General features: G+C 32.4%; 5 protein-coding genes across 5 annotated transcripts in view; 3 read left to right on the forward strand and 2 right to left on the reverse strand.

Annotated features, from left to right (window-relative positions):
• Nucleotides 1-1178: 1178 nt before the first annotated feature.
• Nucleotides 1179-3231, forward strand: HELRODRAFT_163398 (hypothetical protein; the record flags this gene model as incomplete). The annotated part of the gene is made up of 6 exons (XM_009027277.1): nucleotides 1179-1413; nucleotides 1691-1857; nucleotides 1928-2411; nucleotides 2646-2771; nucleotides 2833-2964; nucleotides 3053-3231. 6 exons carry the CDS (start codon nucleotides 1179-1181, stop codon nucleotides 3229-3231), a joined length of 1323 nt encoding a protein of 440 aa, XP_009025525.1.
• Nucleotides 3232-3381: 150 nt separating this feature from the next.
• On the reverse strand, nucleotides 3382-3993 carry HELRODRAFT_163399 (hypothetical protein; the record flags this gene model as incomplete). The annotated part of the gene is made up of 1 exon (XM_009027278.1): nucleotides 3382-3993. One exon carries the CDS (start codon nucleotides 3991-3993, stop codon nucleotides 3382-3384), a length of 612 nt encoding a protein of 203 aa, XP_009025526.1.
• Nucleotides 3994-8488: 4495 nt separating this feature from the next.
• On the forward strand, nucleotides 8489-12076 carry HELRODRAFT_186534 (hypothetical protein; the record flags this gene model as incomplete). The annotated part of the gene is made up of 3 exons (XM_009027279.1): nucleotides 8489-9643; nucleotides 9772-9855; nucleotides 10060-12076. The coding sequence occupies 3 exons, from the start codon at nucleotides 8489-8491 to the stop codon at nucleotides 11497-11499; spliced, it is 2679 nt and encodes an 892-aa protein (XP_009025527.1). The 3' UTR covers nucleotides 11500-12076.
• A 570-nt stretch (nucleotides 12077-12646) lies between these two features.
• On the reverse strand, nucleotides 12647-14318 carry HELRODRAFT_189206 (hypothetical protein; the record flags this gene model as incomplete). Its single annotated transcript, XM_009027280.1, has 2 exons — nucleotides 12647-13754; nucleotides 13948-14318. The coding sequence occupies 2 exons, from the start codon at nucleotides 14316-14318 to the stop codon at nucleotides 13433-13435; spliced, it is 693 nt and encodes a 230-aa protein (XP_009025528.1). The 3' UTR covers nucleotides 12647-13432.
• A 6466-nt stretch (nucleotides 14319-20784) lies between these two features.
• The window catches only part of HELRODRAFT_68435 (hypothetical protein), a gene marked incomplete at both ends in the record, with an annotated part of 15557 nt that continues 12246 nt past the window's right edge, over nucleotides 20785-24095 (forward strand). The window contains 2 exons of the mRNA XM_009026982.1: nucleotides 20785-20824; nucleotides 23483-23622. Of these exons, the coding sequence (XP_009025230.1) occupies nucleotides 20785-20824; nucleotides 23483-23622 (180 nt within the window). The remainder of the gene's footprint in view (nucleotides 20825-23482; nucleotides 23623-24095) is intronic.

A 24095-nucleotide genomic window follows, 5' to 3' on the forward strand; every position in this document is an offset into this window, starting at 1 on the left:
AAATGTATAACATTTTTAAGCAATTTTGTTTTTTTATTAGTACCAGTTTAACAGTGATTATAGATATTAACAAGTAAGTGTATTATGCAACAATTTTCATTTTCAAAAACTGACGCCTGTTAAATCTTCAGCATGCGGTTTTAACTCATAAGAAAAACTACGGCCAATTGGCTATTTTTCCTGTAAATCTTAGTAGTAGGAAATCAATTTTTACCATGCTAGTTCCATGAAATGATGCTGCAAATAATTTTTGATTATCATTTATTCGTTATAAACATGTAAGAGTTAAATAAAAATGTGGTTAATTCATTATACCCGCTTGAAATTTGCTATAAAATATTTATTAAATTTACTAAAAAAGCAAGGTATTTTTTCATATTTTTCATAATACTCACATTTAGTTAAACCCTTATATCAAATGTACCTACGAAGAATAATTACTTCTAAAATCTGAACCAAATTATGCAAATATTAATTAATAATAAACCCCACATTTGGAACGAACAAGCCGCAATTTCATGGATAAGTGGGTATTTTGAAACGAGTTCGTTTAGAACCGTTAACTGTTTTGGTGTTCTCCTGTTACAAGATGCTTTTAATTTAATATCTTCTACTAAAACTTAAAAATTTATTCTTTTTTACCGATCGTTACGGTTCATATGACAGCAGAAAAATATGTTGAAATATTATGCTCAGTTGTGCATGTTTAATTCTATACAAGTGTATGCAAATGCATAACTCAAACAACTGATAAACTATCAAGATGAACACTGGTCTAAAAATAGATTACGAAACTTTCCCACTTGAAGTGATTCCCCATTACTAACGATAGTTCGTTTGTTTAACTTGTATTTGCGTATGTAACGTTGGTCGCTACTAACTTATTATTAAGCTTAGAATCCGGAGGTAGCGGCTCAAACATTCAGTCCATTATTAGTTATAATAATCATTTTGATTCGTTTTATTTTTAATTTTAAGCTGATACATTTTCGTAAACCTTTATTTTTTATCGACAGTAGTTTCTTTGTCATTTTATTTTTGTGAAAGAAGTTTTAGTCAAAATCAATTTACTTTTAATTTTTTAATTTTTATAATTTATAATAGAGTATAAAGTTTATACAGTTTATGTTTATACTATAAACTGTACTGTAGCATACCTTACTTAACTACTAAATAAAATGAATAGTTTTGAAGATATTGTAGAAAATTATGAGCATACATGTCACATAAAAAGAGTGTCAAATGTTGATCACAAAGCCTTCAAAGATACTCAAGAAAACTATGATCATACGTACTACGTAAAAAGAGTGTCAGATGTTGATCACAAAGCCCTGGACGAAGCATTGTCAGAGAAAATTATAAATTGGTTTCCTAAATGTACCGAGTTGTATCCTGTTAAAATGCCAAAATCAAGTATGTTCTGTTTGAAATCTACAGTATCATCTTTCTTGTAATTTTAAAAGAGATTTATACTTACTTATTCTATAATAACGACCACCTAATTTTGCTCTGTCATTGCACAAGAGTGAAAAAGCTTGTACGGTGTACAACTTATCAGTAGTGAACTGCCTTATCACATGTTTTGCTGTGTTATAATATGTGTTGTGCAGTGCAGGTTTATTAAGTTAAAGTGCATAACTTATTATTATTATTATTCACTTCCATATTTTTTAAATAACTTTTCCATCAGACACTCATCCAATGAATGTGACAAATGCTGTGAGTTATTACATGTTTGGAGAAACAGATGTTGCAAGCAGCTCAAAAATTCTACTTGAAAGTCTTCAATCTTATGAGTTTCACAAAAATCTTTACATGAAAAGATGGATGCACGAAGACCCAATGGCAAATTTTAAAGTAACATGCTTATTTTTAAGAATACTTGTATCTTAATATTGAATTTAAAATATTTTTTTACTTCTCTCAGGATCAATCCAAAATGATGCAGTATTTAGTACTGAAGCCTGATCTCAAGCATGAATTATTCTTTGATGACACCACCTTTAAATTATTTATTTTCATTATTGCAAATGTTGTCAGGAGAACAATTGTAGTACTGAGTGGAAATGATAATATACAATCAATATATATGCCTCTCCTCTCAAATTTCTCAATATGTGTCCGTTATCCGATAATACTTTATGAAAACTCAAAAAAATTCTATCCACTTTTGATGGACAAGAACTTTGAAAATATTCCAGTCATACCATTATTTACTTGGCATTCAAAAAACTTACACTCAGCATTTTTGTTACCTGAAGAAAACAGCAAAGATAACATTTGTAGATTGCTTCAAAGTTACATGGTCAGCGGGAAATCAAGGAAACAAAGAAATAATCAACTTTTTGCTAAATTACTACCACTCTCTATCAGTGATAAATCTAAATTCAGAGACAAATGTAATTATGGAGGTATTATTTGCTGCACAGAGGGACATCACCTTTTAAAAAGTGAACGTAGATGTTCCAAATGTTTCTTAAATCAGGCATCGAACAAAACAGCAGTCCAACCATGTAACATTGCACAAATTCATCCATCAAGCTCAACACATGCTCAACCATCAATTTTAACGTGCATCCAACCATCAAATGCCACTTGCTTCCATTCATATGATACAACACGTGCTCAATCAACAAACACTGTAGGAATACAATTGTTGGACACACCACTTCTGGAAACGCCACTTCTTCATTTAGCAGAATCAGAACCAACCGCTCCAGATTATGATCTTTTGACTTTGAAATTTTCTGAAACAAATTTAGGTTTGACAGGTTTCCTCAAAAATATTTGTAGTTAAAATTTCCACATTTATCATAAATCTTTTTTTTTAAGTTGAAGATGAAGAAGAAAAACCATCCCTGATGAGAACTACCTGCAAATATCCTGAATGCCTCAACTTCGTTTCCAGATACACAGCTCCCTACTGTTACGATCACGTGCATCTAGCTGACCCAATCAGACAGAGTATGTTTTGATGGATTTTTATCAAAAGTTTATCAAATCTGATCAACTTGATAAAATTTGCAAATTAATTTGCCATTTTCACTTTTAGCATCTAAAGTAGAAGACATGAACATCAGTTTAAAATTTAATGAAATAATGAAAGAATCAGAAGAGAGAACTAAGGTGGCTGCAACACTATGTCTCGGTGCTTTTCGGGGTTGCACCAACTTTGGAAACAGCAGATGTGCTGGGTACTGCAATGAATGCTTTTCTCTAATTTTGAAATAATATCTAAATTTCTCAGAAGTGTTTGCACATGTTTCAAAAAATATTACATTTGATGATCACTTCATTTTATTAAAATCTAAAAACACTTTTTTGAAATGTGGAATATAAACAATTTATAAAAATACCAAAAAATGTGTACTTGTATTTCAGTTAAAATATGCGAGACAATACAATTTTTGTGTCAATGATATAAGTTGAGTTCAACAACTTTGCCTTATTGGACAAACATTTTTTATTCTTACTGATCAACTCTTTAACTCTTTCTATACTTGGTACTAGACATTCCATCAAACTGTTATCATCTGCATCTAATTGCAATCTCAATTTATCAATACACAACTTCTTTTTTAAGATTGCCAGATTCTTTTTAGATGTATTTTCAGGTCCAGGAGTAGGTAGAGATTCTATATTTGGATACGTAGTTTCTATGTTTGAAATTTGTTCACCCAGTTCTGCCACTAAACTTTTCCACTGTTTCTCTTCCTGAGCCAGCTTTTTGACATAGCTGGTGTAATTGGAGTGTAATGAGTCATCAGAATTATCCAAATAATGTACCAATCTGGATGAACGTTTAGCAATTTCATGGACATCAGGCAATTTTTCTTTGTAATCATTAATTAGTTCATCTTTTTCCAAGATGGCACTGGATGCTGCCTTGAATGATTCTTCAATCGCAGATGAGATGGCAGAGTAAGTTGCTAATGTACTGTCAACTGCATCAAAGCTCTTTCTCTTTAGAGCAATGCTTGATCTGCGTTCCATCTTGATGTAAAAATAAATAAAAAATTCAATTATTTACGTTGGTAATATAGTTTCAAGATTAAATATGCTAAAAAAATTAATTATTTATTTATTTATGTAATTGTTGATATTTAATAAATTATGAGATCAATGCAGATAAATGGTAAATGAAATGGTTAACTAATAAAATTATCAAAGGCTATATTCTCAATAAAAAATCAAAATTGTGAACTAATTCCACTTTTAAAATTTGAAACGAATACCAAATATAATATAACTGTTGGTCGGTTGTGTTCAGTGTGAGTGCCATTCAAATCAAAATTCATGGTGAAGAAATTCCAATTTGAATTAAATTAACGAAAATCAATCCAGGGAAAAACTTACCACGTGGTAAAACAAAAAATAAACTAAACTAAAATATAATTAAATAATAAAATTAATATAATATACACATTAAAATGGGCAAATGTATAATAAAAAAACCAAATTTAAATTTGAACCCGCACTTTTTTGTTTACATTTAAGCGAATATAAGCGATGAGCAGTGAATCTGTACGAAGAATCCAATCCATTAAATGCTGGTAACCCATTAAAGTCGTTTGCTAAATTACGATAATTTAATTGTGAAAAATCATCTAGTTACAGTAAAACATATTTAGTTGATGCTCTACAAAGTTTTGCCTGTCTTGCAATGTCCTGTTTGTAAAAATGAATTTGTGTGAATTCGAACTCATGAAAAGCCTCTTAGATCGACATTAACTACGGATATGCAGTCACAATCGAAATGAACTTAAAATTTTACGGTTGTGGATAAAATTTTACAGCTTGTGGCAAAAATCTGTTTTGTTTGGTTCTAAACCGGTCTTGAAATATTAAATCTGGCATTTTTATAGATGTATTTTTGTTACTAGATTCAAGCATTAGTCAATTTTGTGAGCATAAAAATGTGTAATTTAGTAATGGAAATCTCGACATTTATATATTTATATACATAAAGAATCATATGAATCGAATCGACAGAATAGTTATCATTTGGTTAAACTGAACATGCAGTATTGTTTGATTTTTTTTAATGTGGTGCTGATATAGTGAATTATGCTAGTAGATTCCTACTAGATTCATGTAGTACTCAATCTCCTGAAAATGAAAACGTATTACTATCTCGACGTTTTTGGTATATAGTATCTTGAATCGACAGGGTAGTTTTTCATTCTTCAGGTGTTACTGAACACATATTGTAGTTCGATTATTTGGAATGTTATGCTAATTTAGTGAATTGATGTGAATTAAGCTGGTAGTTTTTTACTAGTAACGACGACAATTTATTTTGAGAACCCTTAACGAAAAAATGTTATTTAGCAATAATTCATTTTTATGTATTATATTTAATTATTTCTTGATAGAGAGAGAAAAATCATTTTAACAGTTTATTTTAATTTTCAACCAGCGAATTATAATATTATATTATTTATCGTTCTGTTCCAGCTGAATAACGTTAAAAATGAACCCACACAACAAAATTTTTATGAAAATGTTGATTCATTATTGTTTCTAATGAAATTTTCAACTTGTTCATTTGTATATAATACAAGAGTGTATTGGTGCATTGATGATGGGAAGGGACGACCGCACTCCTCACGAACCAACACAAGCCTTTTTGTCGCACATATTTTGAGCGAAAGTAAGTGGCAGTTGAACAAGCTGCAATAACTTATTACATGGTTCTTTAATAGCGGGAAGACAAACGCTGAAAGGTATGAGCAAAATGTAGAAGGCGGCAATAACAATGGCAACTGGCCAAGCGATGAGAAGAAGTCCAATAAACCAAAATACTGACCAGCACAATCCTGGGCATGCATTTCCCATTTTTAATCTTTTCAAATGAAATTTTTGAGGTTTTTGTTAATTACAATTTGATATAATTTGGTGACTTAATATAACGGAATAGTTATTTAATTAAAATTCAACATGATACCAAAACACACGTACAAAAATCATTAAAAAAAACAAATTTATTTACTTGCACTTGTTAAGGCTTTACCAAATAGTAAAATGGTAATAAAAAATTAATTAAATATTATTGATCATAAGTTAAGATTATGAATGATAAATCATTACCTATATCATGCGAACAAAATTCATTGCTAAACATTACATCGTTGTATGGCACATATACTTATAATAGACATATGATGTGTTTCTGTCTGCATATTCGTTCTGAGCATCTGGTTTTTCGAAAACAAATATTAGTGCGTACAAACATTTATCTGCCAAAAATATAGTTTTGTATAATTGTATATATATATATATATATATATATATATAATGTATATTTATAATAGACATAGTTGAATGTTGAATAGTTGGTCTGTTAGTTGCCACTGTACCAACTACAAATGCTGCCACAAAGCAAAGAATAGTCGATTGCCATCAGTTCAAAGTATTATCTAACTATTCTTTCTAGCTGCTGACTTAAATATGAAGATGATGGATTAAATGACAGGTTTAAATCAAGTGCAAGAGGTTGCTGATGTCGTGTCTACCTACTGAAGTGTCAATGTATCCAGTTAACCACTAACAAAAAAAATTATTTATCGTTTTTAGGAAAATTATAACAACAAAAGACGGCTCACAAAAGAATTAATAATTTTTATTTGTAGTCATTCATTCTATATTCCTCGACAGATTTCGAATCAATAATATTTATTTGTACAGTAAACGTTTTGTACATCTAATGCTCTGCTTAGATGTACAAAACGATTTGCGTGAAATTTTCTTACCATATCCTTAGAAATTTATGAAAAATTGTGCCAAAAAGTTAATAGTTTATTTTAAAAAACAACCAACACAAACATATCTCCACTCACATACGCAAACGCACACACATTTACACAGGCACACACACACCCTTTAATTTGTGATTAATAGTTTTTTTCACTCATCCCAAATCAACTAAGTTTTTTCTATGATAAACGATGCGATAAGATACTTCATCTGGAACAGCATAAAATGAAACATAAAACTCTAACATAAACAATTATCCAAAATAAATCTTCAATTTTAAATTCCTTTTTGAAGACAAGCTCATTATAAGAGTTTGGTATAATTATATACGTACATGAATACACACTACCATTATATATTATTTCTGTGCATAAATCATTTTATATACATACATTATTATGTTAGTCTTTTACAATACATTATATTATATAATATCATGCTATGATATTTCATATAATTATATAAGTATTATAATATGTTGTATGTGTATCATTATATATGTATAATAGATATCATAACATATTATATTGTGCTATAATAAATATCATTTTATATATATACATATAATTAGAATTTTCATTATATATACATACATATAATAATAAATTTCATCAATAAGTTCAAATGAAATAATTAACAAATTATTTTTGTGCTGGTTCGTGGTTTCGTTGTTTACATTTGTTCGCTGGTTGGCGATAAATAAGGATTGAAGTAAATAGACATAGAGTGAATAAAAAGTTAATTTACCTTTGGATTATGTTTTTATTTAAATCTATCTAATTATATAGTAATAATAATAATATTAATAATAAATGTACTAACATTTAAATTTAATTTTTTAATAGAAACGTAAGTGTTTGTAGACAGTTATCATGATTTGATTTTTTTTATAATTTTCATGATTTTTTTGTTTTTTATTTAATAAAATTAAATATACATTTTTAAATATTAAATTTAAAAATCTGATAAATAAATATCATCATGGCATGAGTACAAGTTTTTTCCAATAATAGGATAATTGCTTGTGTGATCCTCATTTCATTTTGGATTGCTCAAATAATTAATTTTTTTATTAAATAATTATTAATTTAATTTTAATAATTATTTAACTAATAATGAAATAAAATATTGACTATCAATGAAATATTTGACTATCATTTTTAAAAATAAAGTATATGACTGCTGTTGATTTTTCAAGTTATTTAACTGACTTATATATTTTTATTATTATTATAAATATATTATTTTTCATGTTCAGCATAATAATATATGTTGTGTCATAGTTTAACACTTGTCAGGTAGACAGAAAAGTTAGAAAAAATTTTTATACATAGCATAAAATTTCACATAATAATATTACAACAAATTAATTGAAGATGCTAATCGTTGATATAAATATTAATGTAGTAAAGCATATTATAGTCAAGAGCAAGCTTAGCTAGCAGCTAGATAAAATAAATTGATATGATAAAAGAATTGAATGTTTTTTGATTGATTGTCATAGATAACATAAATAAACACTCATCTCATGTTACGGTTATGTGTGATATATTTTATTATCTATTTATAAGCTGTCACACATTTAAGTAATATTCATGTTTAAATTAATAATTTTAAATCTTAGCTAGAATTTTTTCAAAAACTAAATTAAATGAATTAAAAGTAAATTAAAATTTACAAATCATTTGAAGTGAAATTGTTTTTTCCAAATTTTTTACTGACAGTTGGCAGAATGTCAAAAGATACAAAAGATGCCAAGACACCGTCAGAAGCAGCCGGTTTGTTAATGTCCATTGTGAGAGCCTTGTCATCCAGTGCAAATGTTCAACAACGAGATGATGAGAAGATACGACTGGAGAAAGCATTCAAGGAAAGTGATAGAAAGCTGGATAACATGATCACTGACCATCTGACTGACCTGACTTCCATCATTCAAGCTTTCAGTAAAATATCATCTAGGATATCTTGCTCGCAAGAAAAAATAAAACTGGTCAAAGAAAATTTACTTTCCTGTAAGAATTTACTCCATTGTAAGAGAGATGAATTGAGAAGGCTGTGGGTGGAAGGCATCCAGTACAAAACTGTTTCATCAATGATGGATGAAGTTGAAAATATAAAAAACGTTCACGATAAGTTGAGGAAGCACCTGGAATCTAGGCATTACCTCAGTTTCACAACTCTGTTGATGTCATCTTTGGAAATGCTTAATAATGATCTGTCCTGTGTGGAAGGTTTAAAGGATATTAAAAACGAATTGGTTTCGAAAAAGGATGAACTGTATAACAAATTAACTGAAGAATTGGACAATTTAATTTATGTGAAATCAACACTTGGTGTGGTTAAACACTTCCAAAGGCAAGGATCACAAAGACAAAGTAAAAGTAAACCACAACTTAAATCCGGGCTTAAAAGCAAAGAAATAATAGAGGACGATAGTATCATTCAGGATGACAATGCAATAAAACTGTTGATGAATGTTGATACAAAATCAGTTTCTGACTCAACTGAGCCTGTCACAGAAGACATCAACAACTCACCTGATTCAAATATTGTTAATTTTATTTCCATTCTGATAGAGTCATTAGCTAAGTTGAATCGCATGCCTGATGCTGTAGAATACTTGAAGAGAAGAATGGGACCAGGGTTAGTGGCCATCGTTCGACGAGCTTCCCAACAAGTTGCTGATTATGCTTATGTGGAGGGCGAGGAGTTGAGTCAGCTTCAGCAACCTCAGTATCTCCTAGAAATGCTTGAATTGATTTTCAAACAGTTTCACGTCGTATCAAAAGTTCATGAAATTTTGCTGGCCAACATGAGACGCATCAAAAATGTAAAATCTTCTCAGGGTGACTTTAATCTGTACGACATTATGGACTTATGGAGCAAGGTAGTGATTAATTTATTCAGATGATTTTTAATAAATTTGAAATTTTATATTTATTGGTTATAAATCTTAGTTGAAAAGATATTTTTTATTGATGATTAAGACAATGATTGATCTCTTCTTGTCTGCAGATTCAATCAGTCATGCAATCCCTTCTTTGCTCGTATCTTGATGTCGATGAATCAGCTTCACGTCTTTCGTCATCACCAAATGACGTCATCGACACGTCATCATACTTCAGCAAGAAGAAACCAATGAAACCAAAGAAGGGCTTCCTGTTCAAGTTCAACAAGTCATCACATGCCATCTCCATGGACAACTACATGAGAGAACAGAGGCAGGAATGTTATGGATCAGATGATCTGGCTGCAGGCAACAAAATGAGCACATTCAATGGACCACACATCTTTGTCTGTAAGAGATGTCCAGAAAACATCACTGCTATTTACAACAGTCTAAAAAGTTTTCTTGCTGAAGCAGAGAAGACAACAAAAGTGGCCCATGGCTCATTGTCTCTTCAAGCTTACATCAAAGAATTCGTTGAAGGTGTGTTCTTAATAAGAGTCCAAAACGAAGCTGACATGATTATATCACAAGCTGCCAAGTCACCTGAGATGAAGAAGAAACTGGCTGACCAGCACACTCAGAGGGCATTCTCTCTTGTGAAACCGATCCTACAGAGCAGTGTCATTGTTGCAGAGTTGCTTCAGAATACATGCACTCTTATGAGAGACCTGCCTGATTATTCCTCAAAGTTTATGAACCTGATATGCAAATCATTGCAAGAGTACCTGAATGTCTGTCAAGCTTCCTACAAAGAGTGCATCAATCCGGAACTGGAAGAGAAAAAAGTGATGAGTGCTTTGTGGATGAAAGATGATGATATTAGCAGGTTTCTTCGTTCACTTCCAAATTTCCTTGACCTCAAGAAGGTCTCAGTCTCCGATGAAGAACAGACTCAAATATCAGATGAGGATTTACGAGCAATGAATGCCAAAGAATCAACTGTACTTACCAACAACTTGTTAACTGGAAATGAGTCAAATGTTCTTTTTAATGAAATAATTAGTGACACTGCAATCTTGAGAACTCTTGGAAATCTTTGTGAAAGTATGGAATGGTTCTCTAGTCGAATAAAAGATTTTTCCAATGGTTTGGAATCAGGGACTGGTGCAAGATTCATTGTGTCTGCCACTGATAGTGCAAAGCAGATTCCTGATGGCTCATCACATTACCAGGTCAATAAAGACACTTTGGTGGCATTAAAGTCACTCTCCCGTCATTATGAAGATTTATCAGAAGTGTGCTTATTGGTTCTACATTTGGAAGCCAGGGTCCACTGTTTCCATCATTTACTTCGCATTCCCAAATCCGATTATTGTGGAGTGATTGATAAACTGGAACCTGATGAAAATGTGCTACGACTTAATAAAGATCTTATTTCATTGGAAGAAGTCATGTCACAAAGCCTGCAACAGCCAAAATTTAGTTACGTCTTTCAAGGCTTGGGACATCTCATATCAACCATTCTCGTTGGATCGGCCCAGGTGTTGAAGCGTATCAATGAAAATGGGGTGAAAAAAATGTGCAGGAATGTTCACGCAGTGCAGCAGTGCTTATCCAACATCACCGGAAACAGGGAGCCGGATTTGGACCATGCTCGACAATTTTATGAACTTTTGTATTTGAGTCCCGACGAGGTGATGAAGGCATGTTTCGAAAGAGGCAAACAGTTCACAGAGCACGAGTACACGATTTTGTTGCAGCTCAATCACAGGAGCACTACTGGTAGCACTGAAGCCGATTTGAATGTCAGGTTAAAAAAACTTGCTTCAATTTTGGCTGATTCCAGCTTGTAGTGCTGTTTTTTGTTTGGTAGAGATGCTCTGTTCAATGCAAAGTTTCTGATTCACGGCACTGTTTTAGGCTATGAAAATTATTTTTACATAAAGTTGTAAATTTGTTACTTAATTTATTTATTGCATTGTGCCACTGAATAAATTATATTGTCTAATCGTGAAATTGTGTTCATTAATCCGATATTGATATTTGAATTCCATAAAGTTTTGCTTAAATGTGCCTCGCTTTTTTCATTAATCATTTTTTAAAATAAAAATAAAATTGTGTTTGTAATTTGAGATGGATGCATGTTTATTTTCAACTATGCCAATTGGTTTTCATGTCAATTGACGACAAATTTTTGTCTGAAAACAACCTGCTTTTGCATTTTTAGTAACTGGCTTTATTATCATTTTATTATTATTATTATTATATTATCATTTTTATTTATATAATTTCCAATTGTCCATTCATAAAATTTAAGTTACGTATTTACTACGTGCATTTCACCGTTCCTTTCACGTGTTTAAAAGGTTTCCAAAATTTTCGGTTTCTAAAATTTTTACTTTCCAACTTTAATTGTGATTTGTTTGAAAAAACATTCTGCTTGTAATGTTAATGATATCTGGAGACTTGTTGATACTTCAAATTGTTATGTTTGGTTGATTTCTTTGAGGTAAATTCATTGAAAGGTTAAGTTCAAGTTCAAGCGCTCTGAATAAAACAGTTCTAGTTGGATAGAATATATTTTAAGTGCGTTGAATAAATTTAACATTTTTTGTTCTAAATTTAACATTTTTTATTCTAAAATTTGTATATCAAGAGTTTTCTTTTTGAGTTGTCTTCACGCATTATATGGTATATAAAATATAAGAAGTTTGATCAAATGTTCACCACAATGCTACGATATATATGTTATGATATAAGAAATGGTATGATGTGATATGTTATATGTGTTTAATCATTACATTCACAGTTGTTCTGATTTTATATCAAATGCAAGTAGTTATTTTTTTCTCCTGTTCCAACAAATTTATTGACGATGATTTGTTTCGAACCAGAAATACTTGATAATAAATTTTTGTAATCATAAGGTTTTAAATTTTCTTTAAAATGTTCATTTTTAACTATATAAACAATTTAATTGAAAACTGATTTGGAAAAGTATTTTAAAATTTTTGGCTAATTAGACTCTTGATCCAACCAATTAATCAAATCAAATAAAAAATTTGTTTAGATGTATAAATAAATGATTTTTCTTAGATAAAATAACATAAATAAATATTCAAGTGGATAATTAAACAAAGAAAATGTTATTTAGAGAGATCTGATATATTTGCTTGATAATGCTTATCATGTTCAAATGATCGTTGCCTGTTTTGTGCGTGCAATCAATAATTCAGAATATATTAAGATACGTCAAATGCAAAATTACATTGATGTATAATTGTGAATCAGATATATTAGCTAATTCAGACAAGTTTCAAATATTGTTTCCGTTACCAGAGATATATGTTAAGTAAAATTTTCAAACATTTATATAAGTTTATTCAAAATGTCTTCAAAGAAACGATAGTGGTAAATGGCATCTCAGCTTGGTTGCATCAATCATTCAACTTTTTTCTCAGTTTTTTGATAATCTTTAATTTTGTCGAAAATAATTTTCAATGCGTTCATCAAAAAATTACTTCCTTAAAATCACTTTCGCTGAAACTCAATTACACTCAATCAAGTTATGATAGCAATAGTATTACTGATGATATTAATAATAATGATAATAATAAAAGTAATTAATGTTATTTCTCACTGAATCAGGTCTTGTATGTTTAATTATATGGTAGCTTTCTGACATAATACAAAAATATTTGAATCATTGGCACAAAATAACATTAAACGCTTAAACCCAAACCATGTTCAATGTTGAAATCACGAAGCCCCATCAGTTCAGTTGCGTCACTTCTTCTTCCTCAAGATAGGCAACTTTTCACCCAGATGTGATCCTTCAGTGCCGTATATTTCTCTGTTTTCTTGAATGAGTGCGCAACAAGGACACAACATGTGCGTAGCGACGTCTGCAAGCATGTGACCTTCGATGCGTTTGTGCTGTCGAAGACGCCACCTCATCACCGCTCCCACGCCGCAGAATCCCAAGCAGTATCCAATGCCCATTTCGTTCTCTTCCTCGTAGAAGTAGGCAGCGTTCCTGGCCTCCGTGTAGCACGGAAAACAAAATGTCGATATGCACAAGTTGATATCTTCTAAGCATCCAAACAATCTGGTTGTTGTTTTGGAGTTTTCAAGTGTATTTTAATGATTCTTAAGCTCGTCAGCAATTTTATGATAACATTTTATAGTGTTATTGTTCACAGCAAATTTGTATTTTTTGAGCAAATAATTTCATTCAAGCATTTTTAACGCGAAAAAATACAGGATTGGAGTAAAGAAAATTAAAAACAAAATGAATTGACCTAAATGACCACTGCTCTGTTTCCTGTTGCTCAGGATATCTGAGAAGAGTGGTGGTGGCCACCTTTTTTTTATTCGATCCAGCATCAAAGTTGTTCACCGGTTTGGTAGCAGGCTGCGTGGTCACTGGGTTCTTGTTAGCAGCGTTTGAATGAGGAGCATCATCTCTATTTGATGGTTCGTGCTCATCATTTTCGGTGTTGTCCTGCAAATTTTTTTTGACGTTGAAGTTCATGTTCTCATCAGTGTGGCCATCACTGAACGTTGAATAATCTCTGCGAGCCGGAGATGGAGATCTTCTGGAGGGCAGAGTTTTGGGACTGCTTGACCTTTCAATGTGATCATCTGCTACCGAATCTTTCCTATTGTCCATTTTCACTATTTGATCAGATAAGTTTGCTGCTATAGTGATGTTGACAGATTAAGTTAGGCTTATTTGTGTTTGTTAACTAAAATTGTTTAATATTTTTGAAAACAATGTTCAATGGTAGCTTAAAATTATCACTTAAAACGATGAAAAACCTTTAATGGCAGTATAAAAATAAAAAAAGGTACTCAACGACTTACCTTATAGACGAGCAAAATCAAAATATCGTCCCGCAAATTATCAGCAAATGTTCAACAACGCGCATCTTCTACTTGAATGAACAGATGTTCAAAACGAGCATCGTTCTATTTGATGTGCATACACATCGTTTAACTACACGTACAACTGTTCGCACGACTCTACACAGATCTATAAATATTTATACTTGGTTAACAACATCGTGTGTTTAACCTTTGACGAGTTCCCCAGGATGAAATTTTAAATTGTTGGCAACTGTAGATCAAGGTGCGTCTAGCATTATTTTGTTGTCGTAGTTGCGTAGGATTCCGGCAAACTGCTCAATAAGCTTTACTGCAAAGTAAATCGGTACGGTGTATTAGTTGTTCAGCAAAACTAATAAAAAAATTAATATCAGCATACTAATTTTTTAAAGTATATATATATATATATATATATATATATATATATATATATATATATATAAATTATCTGAACAGTCCAACAACATCATTTAAGGAACGTTTTAGGATAAGATGCGCGCGCGGTTCCATTTATTTGCTTTAAAAAGTCAAAGATTGAAAGAAAACATAAAAAGTAAAACGACCAAAATTGGATTACTTTTTTTTATTTACTTATCCACTTCCGTTAAAAGTTAAATGCAATGGAGCATCAGTTTGAAATTATTTCTTTTATTTTAACACCTCATCCTTTGGTCGGCACTTTTTCACTATGGATATATATACATATCCATGATTTTCGCACCTAAAATATTTAAGCATTAACTATTTTTCAAGTTGTTTTTTATCTGATCGTTTCAAAATAAGATTTCAAGACTATCAACTGAGTAAAAAATTGCATTACGAAAAAAATCAAAACTCTTAGGATATTGGCGCAAATATAATATATGAACTTGAAGTTGTGTAGAGTGATGAGGCTTCAATATTTTGAAGTTGTACAACGAGTTGTTAATAAAAAGTAATTAAATAAACGCGATATAAATTGAAGGAATATAAGAAATGTTGTCGGAAAAAGTTCAGGATCCAAATCATAATGTAACACAATTCAGTGAAGAGGGCAATGAATGTAGTTGCGAAAGACAATATTAGACGCATAGAAATTAACTCGCATTATAACACGCATGCACATTGAGAATGGAGGACCGACTGAACTGATGACGGTTGTGATCCAGTGGACGAATGCCTACAAATTACACGCTTCTGATTCTCGCGAATTTTCCTGTTAGTTCACCTAGTCAGTCAGGACAAACTGCATTTTGAAACGTTGAAATATTCTGGAAGAGAGGAAGATATGCTCGTTTATTAAAAGTGTTTGAAGTTTTGGTCGTTTTGTAATAAATTGTGCTTATACCGTTTAAAATATTTCACTGTGATTTGTTTTTATCATTGTTCATTGAATTTTTTTGTAGATAAGTCTTTTAAAAAAGTAAAACAACTCGATGTATTGTTTAGAATTGAAGAAGTTGACTTAAAAATCGCTGAAATGTGTTGTTATGGTAAAAATCAAATTGAATTTATAAAGATTTGTGATGTACATTTAAGAAAATGTTAGAAAAAAATTAAGATAGCACAGGTACGCACGGGTAATTTTTTATAATTCATTAAAATTTTGTAAAATCTTCAAAACACAATATAAAATTTAATAACTTCAAGTAGGTTTTTTTTAAAAGAATTTACGTTGTTATAAACGCATATTAATAAACTTTGTAATTGAAAGATTCGTTGAAATACAATGTAAAAAAAGTTTAAAATTTAGAATAAGATTTAATGTGAAGTTCAGTTGAGTTTGCTTATTTTACTGTTGCTATTTGAAATAAAACATATCAAGGATGTTGTTCAGTGTTGCAATGTATTGGCTGACCTGTCAACAGTTAGGTGAGAAGTTTTTCAATGTTGTTATTTTAGCTTTCAAATGTGAATAGATGTTTGCTTGTGTGAGTGTGTGTGTGTGCGTGTGTGTGTGTGTGTGTGTGTGTGTGTGTGTGTGTGTGTGTGTGTGTGTGTGTGTGTGGTGTACGTGTGTTCGGTTGTGCACGTTTGTGCAGTTGTGTTAAATTATGTTATCGGTTTAAAGCCATGTGTCTTTTAATTCTGTTCACATTGCGTGCCACTTATATATATCGTTATTAGTCATTTTCATGTTTTGTTGTTTTTTCTTGTCCCGATTTTACGTTTGAACAATTTTTGTTTCCTGGGGACTTTCGATTTTAACCGCTAAAAGACAGGCGGCAATATCGGCAGTAAGTGTCGAGTGATGATGAATACCATAATTCGAATGTTTATATGAGATGCCTATCTATATTTCGAATTCTGTGCTGATTTTTATATTACTATTAATAATACGAATAATAATATTATTATTAATATTTATAATATTACCATTATAAGTTATTATAACTATTTATTTTATTTTATTTAGTTTAAATATAATTTTGTACTCCTCGCCGTAATTAATTTAATGGTGGCAGTTTTGATTTAGGAAGATGTCCGTGTTGAAGAAATTGAAGGCCATCGCACGAATGATCTGCTCAGTGAACTCGTTTCAATGCCGTTAAGATTTTGTGCCGGCGAATATGAACTCAAACTTAGTAGTTCTGATTTCATGTTCTCGCATGGATGTCCAAACCTGACCTTTCTGCATAGAATTAGCATACAATTAGTGAACACAAATATATCGTTTAAAATTTCTAAATTTTGATTTTAAAACTGGTAAGATATTAACAAAGAAACAAATATGCAAACAAAGAAACATGTAGAGAAGAAGATTTCTACATTAAAATGTGTGCGAGTTGGTTGCGTGTGTTGGTTGCGTGTGTTGGTTGCTTGCTTGCATGTACGTACGTAGGCATATCTCATAGATGCATATCTATCGCATTCATCTTGCAGACACGTTCCACAGCACAAGCGCTCCTCCTGTTTAATAGACCATGACGAGGGTTAAGATGGGAATAAAGAAGGGTAGTGGACAGAGAAAGAGAGCGAGAGAAGAAAAGAAAAAAGGAAGAAAGAGAACCAGTTGGATGAAATGTGGTGTTAGTTAAAAGGTAATGGTGAAGTTTAGTGAGCCGCGTTTACGTAGTTATGATTAGACGTTTTTACATTCTGTTGTGAAACGGGGAGGCTTGATACTTGATAATTATTTTAGAAAGAAAAAAACTAAGAATGAAAAATAAACTAATTAAAAATTGACAATTATTTTAGAATGTAAAAAACTAATTAAAAATATCAATTGTGGTACAAGAACTTTGCATATAACGCATACAAATGTTGTACATATTTCTTGGTGATGTACAAAAAAATTTGATAATATTCACGTTTGTTAGGTTAGTTAGAATGTGTTACAAATGTAAAAACGATTGTTAGCGATGGAGAACAAACCTGCATCATTGCTTCACTTGCATTGAAAACAGCAGCCGGCACATAAGTGAGCTTACTTAATAGATGATGTTCTAACATTTTCATTCAGTCTGATATTTCCTTAAGGTTACACTAAATCACGTAAAGGCACTAACATACACAACCAAGCGCACACTGACACTAACAAACAAACACACAGGTATATTTTTATTCACTTATGTGTCGTCGTTACGATGTCACATCCCTTTTTTAACTTGCACACATGCGAACTAACTTGCACACATGCGAACCAACTTGCACACATGCGAACCGACTTGCACACATCGCTTCAGAAGGATGAAAATGTTTCAGTACATATTTGGTGAAAATTGTGAACGACCTTAATTTTAATTTTTTTTACTCGTCAATTTTTTTTATTTTTCGGTTTTTCACAGGTACGAATTAACAAAGTTTGACAAAAATTATCAAACAAATCTGCAAAATGAACACTTGTCACGACAAAATTTAAAAAATCATTCAACAGCACCACATATTTTATGACATACATACTGTAGGCCAAAGTGATTGCGGGACTAACCTAACCTACCTCCTAAGTCGGTTGGTTCGGCGTCTATGTTTGTATACATGTATAAAAACTTGGCTTCATACACACAAATAAACATGTAAACATGCTTTCATTATATTTATTATTTTGTAATACACACACACACACACACATATATATATATATATATATACATATATATATATATATATATATATATATATATATATATATATACGTATATATATATATATATATAACACGCACGCACACAAACATCACTGTTTGTAGGTAGTGGTGCACGCGCATACAGCAGCAGGACCTTCAATGTTTCCTCACTCCGTCCATTACATATGCCCATAAATATCAAAAAATAAACAAAAATATACGCGGCACTTTATACATAGACAATCCTAATACAATACATTTCTTTTTGTAAAAACACACGCCCGCGTCTATACTTATACACTCACACGCACGCACGCACGAATACGCACACGGATGATCACACGCCCAATCACTGACACACACACACACCACACACACACACACACACACGCATACATGACGCAAACAAGTATTTTTCACACTGTCTTTTGTGGACTTGTTTGTGGATGCGAATCAGTAAAGTCCCCGGTGTATTCTCTCCTTTGTTGTTCTGCTCCTCCTCCTCTTCTTGCACCCTTCCAGTCCGCCCGCTCAGAAAAAGGAACAATCGCATGTAACAGCTGATTAAAGTATGGATGGCCTCTCATCTGGCACACAATGTTCCTTCCCACTTCCCACTGGTGCGCTCCTCATTGCATGCCAGCCAGACAAACTTCATACAGTCTCAGTGCGAACGCTCCATGGATGTGCATGCATGCTAATGATTTATTTGAATTCATCTCTCAAACAAATGGAACATGATTTAATCTTTCTTAAAAACATTTAAAAGTATGAATATATAAACAAACATGTACTTGAGCTTCCCCGATGTATGTGCTATTGTGTATGTGTGTTTACAGGTATGCATGTATGTATGTAAAAATATGCGTGTACATGTTCGTACGTAAATGTGTGTGAAGGCATAGAGTTCAGCCGTGACCACATAGTTTCACAACGTGAGTACACTTTTGTGCGTTTGTACTGCGCACGAAGCAATCATAATGAGCGTGCACATAAATTGTAATGTTTGGGGAGATGCTCATAACGTGCTGGAGTGCTAACGTTCGTGCACGTACATGCGCACGTCATAAACATGCTTATCTTGCAAACATGCCCACGCATACGTATAAACATACATACATAGATACGTGCAAACACAGTTTCGCACATGCTTAAATCGATTTTAATTTAAATATGCACATAAGTTAAGTTAGTTTGAACACTTTCATACGCATATACGTAAAACTTGTGTACGTAAATTTGCGATGCAATATTTACGCAACACACACGCACGCAGACACGCACGCACGCACTTTGAAACATTCGCAACTTGCACACGATACACAAAAAGTGACCAACTAATACATCATGCACATTACGAATACAATGTATACATATACAACATTTGTATGCGCGTGCACAAAATGCACACAGCAGAAACAGTCCATCCAACATAAACAACGCGCAGGACAAGCGCAATATTATTATATACAAGCGTATTAACGTTGGGTGAATCCTTAAGAAAGATATTATTAGTCGGATTAAAATGTTAGTCAACGCGAATAAATTTTCTGTTTAGAGTTCGTATATATGCATGTAAGCATGCATACATACGCGCGTGTGTGTTTGCATGTGTGTGCGTGTGTTAATTCATATCCGAGTGAATGAATTCACGCGTTATATTAGCAAATGTTTTGTTTATGTGTGAATTGTTTGAGGAAGGTCTGCGTGTGTGCATGCATATCATCTCATCATCGAGCAGTGTATGCGTGCGTGCGTCTACGGGGAAATATTTTTTTCTTGCGTGTGCGTACATGACGCATTTTAAGTTAACGTGTTTATAAAATTCCACGACCATTCATTATTTGTGTGCACATTTTCTTGAACTTGGATGTTGAAGTGTATCTTTTATTCAAAAATAATTATAAATATTGTTTTGTACTGAAGAGTTATGAGCTGCTCTCTCGAGTTATCTGCAGAAGCCCTGTCTATGCGACATTCTGTTTAAAACATCACAGCTGATGCTGACAACATCCTTCAAATCAGCCGCTAATGAGTTCCAAACTTTGAATGTGACAGGCGGGGATCTCTTTAAACTCGAATACAGTCACCGCTGCAATGACAGTTCCAGGCACTTAAGCATTAAAGCATTTATATTTTAAATTAAATTTTTTATATAATTTTTCATAATTATTTTTATCACACGAACATTTCAGCGTCGTCAACAACCTGGACAGAATGGTGGACGTACGAAGGCGGCATCTCAGGTGGGTCATCACTCACTTCTTCACACTTTTACATTCAACTCAACTGTTCATTTACTTTTTACACCGAGAAAAATTCAATATTTGTTTGAAATAAAAACGGCTCTAAGTACTTAATTTAACAAAATCCAAAATTTGTTCTACCTTGCAAAAACTTCCTAATGAAAATTATTCCAATAGAAAAATATGGAAAAATTTGTGATTTTTATTTTCCTACTTAGCTGCTAAATGACCTGTCCTGGTTCCGAGTATTTCGCGCGCACTTCACATAAAAATGTGGCGTTCGCAGCTGGTCAGCACATGTGGCCGCATGTGGCTGCTTGTGGTTGGTGGCTGGTGCCGTCTTGTTTGACATTATCGTTGTTGGATGTTTGACGATTATTTCTGCAAATTATTTCAACCTGAAGCCTAATAATTCAACATTTAACTTCGTTTTTCACTGGTGGGCGTTTTTTTACGAAGATACATGAATGACGAATTTATGAAAAATTTTTTGTCTAGGTAGAGTTATGAATACTGATATGATATGATTTGATACAGATTTCTAAATCTGAAATTAAATTTTCATCAGATTAAATCATGTTATAAGTTTAAGTTTTTGTACCAAGTTAAAAAAAAGACTGCATTGGATTGGAAGATTCAGTATTGAAATTAAAGTTACAGTAAGAACACATCGAGAAAATAATACATGGCAACCACTATAGCATCATGTGATCACTGAAACGATCTCAACCAGTATCATCATTGTCCATTTCACATTTCATTTTCATATTCTCAACGTCTCTCTCTCTCTCTCTCTCTCTCCTCTCTCTCTCTCTCTGTCTATCTGTCTCTGTCTTTTGTTTTTTCACCCTTTTCTAATTTTTCATTTATTTTATTTTCAATTATAGCATCATGTGATCACTGAAACGATCTCAACCAGTATCATCATTGTCCATTTCACATTTCATTTTCATATTCTCAACGTCTCTCTCTCTCTCCTCACTCTCTCTCTCTCTGTCTATCTGTCTCTGTCTTTTGTTTTTTCACCCTTTTCTAATTTTTCATTTTCTAACTGTTCATCATGACCGCTGTGCTCATTCGACATGATGACGTCACGGCTATCAATTCATGTGACTTCCGGCAAGTAACAAGACAATGCTTTTAAAGTTGTTGTAAATATTTGCGCACTGCTGTTGCTGCGAGGGTGTTGCTGCGTTGATGTTGTTGTGTTGCCTTTTTGTTATTGTTGTTGTCAGCGGTGTTGTTTTTGCAGTTTCTTCGAATGAATAATGCAACATCAATCAAGTTTTCAACGACTTGATGGAGAATAACAACTTCCTGAAATGTGGTATGCCCTGCCTGGTTGGTGTGTTTCATGTTTCAATAGCTGCCTCATCCCCTGGACGTTGTGGACTGTGGGGGCATTTGCAGTGGGTTTTTCTGGTAATGTCACTCACGGTCATAAAATTTTTCGTTTGTTTTTAAAATCTATCTATCAGTTTCTTCAGAGGTCATATGTAGTTTAGAAAATTTTTCCTTTAAAAATAATCACGGAAGCCTAGGATCCCATAAACAACGTACTTTTGAGTTTATCATACTACTAATTCATAATATACACACACTCATAAGAACACATACACAAGGCTATAGACGCACGCACGCACACGCAAGAACACATACACAAGCGTATAAACACACGCATACACACAAGCGAACAATTGCTCATATAAGGAGCAGAAACTTCGTGAAAGACCTGAACAGATGCACGAGCCTCATCGCTCATTTGCTGACTTGCACCACGCCACTATGAGCAACATTAAACCAACAAATTACCTTGATTTGGCCGGGGTCACAACAAATACGTACTCTCACTCTTATTGGCTTATTAAACTGATTATCATTATCAAGCTCGTCGTCATCATTGTCGTCTTCTTCATCTTTTTCATCGTCTTCGCCATCTTCATCGTCATCATTTTGTTCGTTTTTTATCGTTCCTTTTGTGTCTGAGCTTCGTTCCAGTGTTCTTGCAGCTCGTTATTGCAGCAATTGCTGGTCGTTACAATGGACTGCCTTCGTTAAAGTCGTCATTAACATAATCGTACTAATTTGAAAACCATGAGAACAATCATCATAAAATATCAAAAAATATAACGGATGACAGGATAGTTACTGCTAATGTAATGTCGTGTTCATTTGGTTTTAATGTAATTTTATATTTACAACGCAACTGAACTTTATCGGTTCAACTATTCTTTCCAAAATGTACTTTAATGTCACAATTTAAATTTTAGTATAAGAAAACATTAATTTTAAAATCAGTATGTCTGAAATTGGTTCGAATTCCAGAACTTTTCATTTAGTAGATCTCATTTAAACACAATTATTTTTCCTTCACAAGACTCAACAAAAATTCAGTTGATTTGTTTCGCAAATATATTATTATTATTTCAGCCTTCCTTATGTAAAAATGTTTGAAAAACTGAGTATTCAAATTGTTATTCTTTCCTACGTTTCGCATGACGTTTGCAGCAGTGACACTGTCAACATTATATTTTACCATTATATCTTACCTTTATATTTTACCTTATTTCATCAGTATTACCATTAATTTTTTGAACAAATAAATGACACCAAACATAAACTACTATCATCATCATCATCATTACCATCACCACCAAGGACCAGAATATTGGGGCATAGTGAATCCTGAATGGATATTGTGTGGACGGGGCAAGAAGCAATCGCCAATCAACATCGAGTTGGACCTGCTCCTCTTCGACCCCAAGCTAGATCAACCAATCTACATAGATGACAGTCAGGTTGGCCTCGGAGATATTATTTTAGTTTATTCATTTTTATGTCATTGTTTTCCTTTCAAATTCATTTTATTGTCATAATTAAATTCTTTTATTGATTTCCGGTAAAATTTTTCAAAACTATAGTAAGTTAAGCTAGGAGCAGAGGTTTATCAAATGTATGATCGCATTTTAAAAAATAAAAAAAATTGTTAACTAATTAATTAACGAATTTTAGTCTAATTATGGATAATTATTAAACAAAAATAAAATTATTGATTCAGCTTTTATAAAATTTCAATAAGTATGTATAACGGTACTGTACGTACGAACAATTGTGCGTTTTGACAAATTTGACGAGGGGGGCGAAGATTTAGAAAAAAGTTTGACAGCCGGGGAGAATTTTCAAAAAAGTGGATGACCTGACCGGGTGGGAGAATTTCACAACAAAATCGATAACCGAGGGGGGGGGGAATTCACACAAAACTTGGTGACTG

This window comes from Helobdella robusta, assembly GCF_000326865.2.
Source record: "Helobdella robusta unplaced genomic scaffold HELROscaffold_5, whole genome shotgun sequence".
In the NCBI taxonomy this organism is placed as follows: Eukaryota; Metazoa; Annelida; class Clitellata; order Rhynchobdellida; family Glossiphoniidae; genus Helobdella; species Helobdella robusta.